At 41.0% G+C, this 8493-nt stretch overlaps 1 protein-coding gene across 3 annotated transcripts in view; it reads left to right on the top strand.

The window, feature by feature from the left end:
* UBE2E3 (ubiquitin conjugating enzyme E2 E3) overlaps nucleotides 1–4418 on the top strand; it is a 56061-nt gene extending 51643 nt beyond the window's left edge. For all 3 annotated transcript variants that reach the window (XM_017735787.1, XM_017735789.1, XM_017735788.1), the window contains 2 exons: nucleotides 717–864; nucleotides 1898–4418. In XM_017735787.1, the coding sequence (XP_017591276.1) occupies nucleotides 717–864; nucleotides 1898–1995 (246 nt within the window). In that variant the 3' untranslated portion in view covers nucleotides 1996–4418. The remainder of the gene's footprint in view (nucleotides 1–716; nucleotides 865–1897) is intronic.
* Nucleotides 4419–8493: the final 4075 nt, after the last annotated feature.

Raw genomic sequence — 8493 nt, 5'->3', positions numbered from 1 at the left:
GTTGGGAGATGTGGTGGCCCCCCCCCCCCCCCAGTCAGTATGAAAAAGAAATATTTCGGTATTTTCTTGTGCTTTGTGGAAAAAAAAAGCGCACTTACATATTTCTCACTTCTTATTTGTGCAGAATGTTCACATGCTCTTTCAATATTAGTCTGAAGTAATTTAAAAACAAGGATGGATTTAGTGTAATAGCATTGTTTTGGCTGTATATTATATTGTGCCTAATGAAGGGTAAGGACAAAGATTTCATTGTTAATTTAACAAGACTAATTTTCATGGTCTGTATTTAGGCTTTGGAAAGAAAGATAAAGATTAACTAATACCGCACATGCAGTCAAATTCTGTCTACTTATTCAGCTTCAGAAACCACAGTAAAGTTACATTTGTGAGTAGAATGTTCCTGACATGCAGTATGTTCCTTAAATAGCTACCATATTATAAAGTAGGTCCTAATTTTTGTGGATACCATACAAAGGGCCTGTGTGAAAGCAGTTTATGGCCCTAATCTCATCGTGGTAGGTTTCTTAAAGGCAGCCGTGGCTACAGAAAATAGTCACTCTTCTGTTAAACAACTGTGGTTTGGAAGCTGAGCAGAGAGGAGCTGCCTCTGCAGAAGCTCTGCAGAACTGGGAGTTCCACAGGCTTCTCAGAGCCAAGGGGCACCATCCCTGGGCAGCACTGAATGACTCTCTCTGTCTCTTATGCTGTGTTTCCAGGTTACTTTCCGCACCAGAATTTATCACTGCAACATCAACAGTCAGGGAGTCATCTGTCTGGATATCCTGAAAGACAACTGGAGCCCTGCTTTGACTATTTCAAAGGTTCTGCTGTCTATTTGTTCTCTTCTGACAGATTGCAACCCAGGTAAGGAGCTGATAGTTCGCTGAGAGACTCTTAGTTGTTTGACTTAATTGCCATGGAATGTAATTTGTATATTTGATTGCATGCAGATTAAATAAAATTTAATATTTTTTAAATTGGGGATGAAGCACTCCAGATTGATGTGGTCCCACATTTAATGTGTTTTTCACTCCTGTGACACAACAGAAAGTAAATAGCGCTAAGTCCTTTTTTTCCAAGATATGATGGAGAAAATAAGCTGATGAAGGTCTGTATTGCAGGAGCTCCAGGAAGTGAGTGTTTGATCCAGGAAAGGAGTGACATTCTCCTGAGTTATAAATCCTGCATGTCGGAACGGGCCACAGGAAGTCTCTTCTCTTAAGACAGCAGTTGAAAGGTTTAATCTTGCAAGTGTAATGGAGGTGATGTTCAGAGAGAACTCTCCCTTTTACAAAGAGACTTCCTGCTCCTGTGGGGAGGGGAGGAGCTCCACTGGAAGCAGTACAGATTCTCAGCAACAACTGTGTGACCAGCGTCATTAGGCAATGGATGCTAATTGCCTGCAGTCAGGGCAGGAACTGAGCAATAGTGCTAAGGGACCATTCATTTACAGAAGGTGGTCACAGTTAGAGAGAAATGGATCAGCCTCTTTGGTACAAAGGCTTGATGTCTTCTGAAGCAAAGTGGCTCCCCTCAGTGTGTTCTGCAGCCCTGGCACTAACTCACACTAGTCCTGTGCAGCTCCCTGACTGGAGGGTGCTGGGCAGCTCGCTGAATGTCCCCTGCACCCCAAAGGGATGAAAGCAGAGCACCTGCCTGAGGCAAGATTCATTCATATGCAGATAACAACAATAGATTTTTCTGATTTCTTTTTCTGTTTGTTGTGCTTTGTTCATGTGTACTTGCTTGGAAATGTCTTATATGATAAGAGCTCCCACTATATTTCTGGTCTAAACTGTATTTTGGAATGGATGCTGTGTTTTAAAATGTGTTTTTGTTTGGGGATTTTTGTTACTAGTGGGATGGTTTCTGATGCATTTTCTCCTGCCTTTTGCAGCTGATCCTCTGGTTGGAAGCATAGCCACTCAGTACCTGACCAACAGAGCAGAACATGACAGGATAGCCAGACAGTGGACCAAGAGATATGCAACATAAATGACAAACTACTTGTGCAGTGTGAAGGTGCAGAAGGCAACTTTGCAGTGTGCAACAAATCTTTATAGCCTTTACAATACGGACTTCTGTGTATATGTTATACTGATTCTACTCTGCTTTTATCCTTTTGAAGACTGGGATACTGCCCCCCCCAAAAAGGTAAATGCTATCAAGAGTAGAAGTTTGTAGCTGTAGATTAGTTATGTTTAAAATGCCTACTTGCAAGTCTTGCTTCTTTGGGATATCAAAATGTATTTTGTGATGTACTAAGGATACTGTTCCTGAAGTCAACCAAATATTATAGTGCATTTTAGCCTAATTCATTATCTGTATGAAGTTATTAAAGGTAGCTGTAGATTACTAGGAATTATGTCATTTGTATTAAACCCAGATCTATTTCCAATATGTGGTACATGCTGTTGTGAAAACTGTTTTAACTTTTACCTTTGTCAGTTTGTAATGAAAGGATTTCCTTTTTCCCTTTGTAGCTCAGAGAGCACCCAGTGTATCATCTCAAACACAATAAACATGTTCCCCAAGGAGTAGTTTCTTTGTTTTCCTATTTTAAATTAATATTTTAATAAATTTAATTATAGTAACAAGGCAAGGCCAATGTATCACAGATCCCTGTGGATAATTTTTAAATTAATATACATAAGCAAAGGCTTGCTATTAAATGTTTAATGCACACCTGTGGATTGTTTAAGTTTTCCCTGTTTTGTTTTTAACAGAACAAGTGAAATTTCTACAATTTTTTGAAATTTAATACTTTTCAGCTCTTTTTCAACTTGAAATGATCACATTTCATATGCTTACTCCAGAAGTTAATGTCGCTGGTTGCTTCAGGGCCAGTCCTGCTCTCAGAACAGACTGCCTCAGTCTTGCTACAAAGGTTTTTGCAGGAGGAGGGCCAAGTTAGAGATAGTCTGGTGCTTTTGTTTCTGAGTAAAGCAAGTTGGACTTGCTGACCTAGAGAACTGTTATCCATTGAAAAAGGTCTTCCAGAGCATGATTGAACACTGTATCATCTACCCAGAAAAGAGAGGAGTACAATAAATTTAATCAGATTTATATGACATAGAAACAGTTGTGGGGGAAATGAACCTTTCTTAGTAAAAATGAAATCTGTAAAAGTGTTAGAGACTACCTTTTTCCCCCTTCACTTTCTGGCTTGGAAATTTTGTAACATCTGTAAGTACAAAAATACAGCTTTAGAGTACATACAGTTTAAAAAGTAGAGTCACTAATAGTTTTATAATTTAAGCTTTTATAGTTTGCCAGTCACAATATTGATTATAAAAAAAAATAAAGATACTTGATTCCTTTAAATGATTTTTAAAATTACACTTAATTTTAAACTTTACGGTCTCCCTTACTACATGGTGTTTTTGGAGATAATGTAGCACTTCCATCAGTAAGATGCTCTGCTCATTTAATATATGAAAACTGAATGTTAAGTTTAAATATTAAAGCAATAGAAAAAATGCTAAAAATTTAGATCTAAAGTTAATCAATATTATACAGGTCCCTGGTTTTTGTATCACATAACCTTTGACTATGAATTGTCCACCCTACTTTAAATATTTCTACAGATGCCTGAAGGTGGCTTGAAGAACTGTGTATCCCAAATATCTCAACCTAGAAGCCAGTCTCTCTTGGTAGCTACAAGATAGCTTTAGAGTTCAGGTTAAAAAGTGCAAAAGGGAATGAGAAACAGGATCTGGCAGGTGAATATGCCCGAGTCAGGTAACAGACTAATGCCAGGAGATGAAGTGCTGGAAATCACTGCTGAAGGTGACCAGAATTTCTCGTCGTGTCATTGGACATGTGAGAAATAGCACAGATTGGCAAAGAAACAAGGGGCTATCACATCTGGGCTGCACATTTAAAGTCTGCTCCCTGCTGACCATTAGTGCACTCGTGGGCAACATGGTGCTCGTACACCACTCCAGTGACCTTCCAGTGGGGAGCAAACTATGGAGTTCACACATTAACTGTGTTGCCTACAGAATTTACAGATATTTATATCATAAAATATTATGGTATAAAAATACAGGTTTTAATTCTAATTTTAATGTATTTTGGGTTTGTATTGTACCTACAACTTCAGATACCTAGGTGTACAAATGGGATGCCTTGTTAGTGTTGCCCCATCTTGCCTTCCTTGCAATTGGATCCTTTACACTGAATTCCCATCCTCTTTTTTTTTTTTTGTTGGTTTGTCATGATTCTGTTCTTTTTTAATGTAGATTTTTTTTGTGTGTAAATTTTATATTTACTGAAGTAAAGGTTGTTTTTGTGTAAACATTTAAACTTTAAAAGAAAAAGAAAAGAAGCTAATTTTGTTTCTCAAGTTCTCTCTGCTAAACCATGCAGTAGAAAGAAATTTGTATTGTTAAATAAATCAATTAGTTGTTAAATGAGAATGTGTGTCTGTTTTCATGGGGAGGGAAGAAACCCCTACTGGAAATACGCCCAAAACACAAGTTGCAAAGAGCATCCGGTGTTTCAAACTATTTTCTTCCTGCCTGTGCTGGGGTGAATACTGGATGCTACCAAAGAATGGCACTGATCCTCTTACAGTTTTAATTTTCTGTTCTATCTTCTTATCACCAATTACTGTATTTGGGAAAAAGTGAACTGAAATGACATTTTTGTGAAAAGACCAGCTGAAGACACTGCACGTACCCTCTTCTTCTCCATTTTGGATGGGCTTTTCTTTTTCTGTTGTCTTTGGGATTTGATTGGGGAATGCATGCAGCTGTCTGGGAAGTTGCCCAAACTGGGCTCCAGGATGAGCTGGCATAAGGAGATCTCGTGTGGAAACCAGCAGTCCCAGCCTGTGACACTGCTGAGGAACAGTGGGGGGCAGACATCTCTTCAGCTGAGCTGGTGGCTACGTTCAGAGCAAATGAGAAGGGATGGGTAAAGGTAAGTGTTTTGAAAATAAAGATATTGCATACAATGGAGAGGCTAATAAATATCAGCCTTGTTATTTCTGTACTAACATGTTCTTGATGTCTCAGTGATGTGTGGTGTGCCTTATGCGGAGACAGTCTCACTGATCAATGTTGAGTAGTGATCGTTCCAAGTCTATAGCCAGGAAGGGAAGGGAGTCATAGAAAGCAAGACTGCAGGGCAGCCCAAGCCATGGGCCAGGCTTGCACAGCCTCGTGAGGAAAGCAGCAACTGAACCAGGTCTGGTTCCTGCTGTGCTCCCTCCCTATCTCTTGGGGGAAAAGGAAACTCTTCAGGCATTGTGGTACACCAGTTCCTGCTCTGTACCGGCTTATTTGTGGCCATGTGTATTGCAAAAAGTGCGATCAAGCTTCTTCCTTTCTTCACCTTCATGTGTGGGAACCAGATTTGTGGCCTCTCAGAGGTGTTCTCACCTGCCTGCACCCTGACAGGAGAGCTGCAGGGCTCTGCCTGAGGGGCTTTCCAGTGGCTGGGTGCAGCTCTGAGCCAGGGGGCAGATGTGGCTGCACGGCTTCGCCAGGGCCCTGCCTGGGTCACCATGGAGCTGGAGGGAAGAGAGCTGGAGACCAGAGCAGCTTCTACACAGGGACTTCTGCCCCTGGGGTTTTGTCTGCGTGGGCAGAAGCAGCAAAGGAAGGACTCCTGACTCCAGGCTTAAGAGTGAATTCCACCTTTCCTGCATTTTCTTCAGCAAAAATTATCAATGGATATTTATGTGAAAGAAGGAAGGCTTGTGCAGGAATCCTGGACTAAAGCAGTTTCAAAGGACAGTGACAGCGTGACTGAAGTGAGATTTGACTCAGCCATAAACCAGCATTTTATTTTGACAGCCTGTGCTGTAGCCAGGGAAACAGATGCATTTGAGAACTTGGCGCTGCTTTGTGTACAGTGTCCCTTCAACTTCTCCTTGCTGGCACCACTTGCATTTGTGTTGCACAATAACTTCCAAGGCTGAACCACCACTCCCTTTCCTTTGCTAACCACTCCTGACTGAAGGTGGCTGCAGAGGGTTCCAGGAAACAGGAGGGATTATGTAATAGAGCACTGGTTCCAAAGAGAGAAGGGGGACAGCAGCATGGCTGCCGGTACTGCTGCCTGACCTTGCTGATGTTGGTGAGAATTGGACACGTTCAAGTGTTCAGCATGTTCAGCGTAGAAGACGGAGCAGACCGTGTGTTTGGGAAATAGTTGCTGGAACATTTGCAGCACACCAGGGCTTTCACTTTTTTAATCCTTAAAAAGGGAAGCCTGCTTCATCTTGTCTCTCCTCATCTCTCTGTGTGCATGTCTCTGGAGGGAAGCTATGACTACCTCTGTTGCTGGGTAGAATAGATGGCATCCAACACACTAGCAACAATCTGGGGATCTTTAAAAATAAAAACTGCCAGCAATAGTATGAAAAACATATATATCTTCTTCCTTCATGGGGACCACAGGCTCTGCATCTAGAGGGATCTAAGATGTGGTGGGACCACATGAATGAATATAATTGCATAGAGCTGTCTCTCTTTCATTGCTGTTGCTATCGCTCTTCCACAGCTAAGGTGTGCATGGCCCTATCTATTTATGTAATGTTTCCAGGTATTGGGAAGGATTTTGTAACTTTGTGGTGCAAGGTAAACATCTCTTTTAACCATCCTAAACTACTACCATAACATCCTTTGACAGTTAATGCTACAGGTACGTGTTGTCTGTGTGGAAGAAGCACTTTGTTAGGTAATTATTTCATGCAACCTGGTATATGAGCGCTTCATTTTATGTCTTCCAGTTTTATACTGTTATCCCATTGATGATTTTATGTCTCATCATTATTATCAGCTCCTAGTAACCTCTTTTTTTTTTCAGGCTAGAAAGTCCTCATTTATTTAATCTCTGCTTGTATGGAAGATGCTCTGATTATCCTGGTCACCCTTGTCTGTACATTCTGTAATTCTGCTCTACCTAATTTAAATGAGAGCTCCAAACTCTATGCAAAAGGTGAACTCACAATTCATCTGGAATAATGCTTTCTGGTTTGGTCTGTTTGCCTACTAGCTCAGAATGCTCTGCCTCTTTGACCATTATTGCTTAGCTAATGCCTTCATTAAACTGTTCAGAGAGTCTGGGATCTCTTTTCTGAGCAACAGCTAATTTAACCTTTTATGTAGGTCTAACAAATACGTCTTTCTCAATATTTACCGCTTTAGATTTATCAGCACCATATTAATCTGTGATCTTATCTCCCGGTTCTCAGAAACGTGAAATCCTTCATGACTCTTGGCAGTCACTTTTAGTTTAGTCTGCCTTGATTATTGACTCTGTGTGTGTGCTGCATGCACGGGGGGTGGGAGCTAACAGCAAAAGTAAGAGCAAAGTGCAGTGGACAGGTCTGACTGCCAAGAAGTGATGGGTCCCTGAAGACAAATTATCATCTGGCTTCTGAATGGCACAAATGAAAGCAGCTGCCAACTGTTTTCATCAGTCTGGGCTTTGTCTCCCTCTACAGAGCAAATGTCAGGTGATTATTTAAAGAGGAGCTCAGCGTGGGTAAATTTCCAGAGTGCTGAATGAGCTGTCATCCTGGAGATTATTTTTCTGGGATATCATATAGGTGGACAGGGTGAATCACAAATCTTGTGGGAGACCATTCCTCTGAACACAGCAATTGGATGTATGTCTGAAGGATACAGTTGGGTTGGAAATCTGCAGCCTAGCATGCGTTCACAGCACAAGGCAGCAATAGTGGGGCTGCAAACATAGAAGTGATAAATGGGGGGGGGGGAATTAAGCTACTGTTGAAGTACAGTGGAGTGTGGTGGCATGTCTTACACTGAGGAAGGCAGCTTCTTGCAAGTGCAGAAGTCTAGGGTTGTGTTTATGTGTTCCAGCATTTTAAATGCGTGTACTTTTGTGAAAAATTGTACCAAGCTGAGACTCTTTGACTACATGCTAAATAAAGGTTACCAGTACTTACAGTTCCTAATTTATAGGCAGTGGATTTTAAGTGACAGATAATTTTAAAATTGTAGTCAGTTTCTGAGGAGAAATATTAATACACCAATGCTATTCTGCCCCAGCCTGGGTTTCCCTGTTAACTGGGAAGATAATGTCTGCCATTTCACTGGAATGATCAGTTATCACATGAAAGTGACATTTTTATTCTATTCACTGTTACATGTTGCTGTTTTCAAATGGCTTTTTTTTTTTCATAAGTATGGATTTAATTAAGAACGAAAAAAAATTAAGGTATGAATTAAACTTCATTCATTGATTTAGTGGATATTTTACTGTAAAATGACCTGAATTACCTTTCTTAAATGAAAACCATTAGTGTCTGGGCCCTGCCATAAAGAAAACCAAAGTTAGGACAAATCAAGCCAAATGCTGGCCTTTCTAGTCCAGCTAATTTTTTTGTCTGTCCATGAGAAAAAATGGTAAATACCGAGCCAGGGAAATAGTCGAGTACACCCCGTGAGAGGTTTTGCCTCGAGCCGCCTTTCCCGGACGCGGTGCAGGGGCGGGCCGGGCGCCGCGAGGTGG

Source organism: Corvus brachyrhynchos, unplaced genomic scaffold, assembly GCF_000691975.1.
Source record: "Corvus brachyrhynchos isolate BGI_N302 unplaced genomic scaffold, ASM69197v1 scaffold255, whole genome shotgun sequence".
NCBI lineage: Eukaryota > Metazoa > Chordata > Aves > Passeriformes > Corvidae > Corvus > Corvus brachyrhynchos.
The sequence above is the reverse complement of the archived record's forward strand: the minus strand, read 5'-3'. Positions and strand labels throughout refer to the sequence as shown.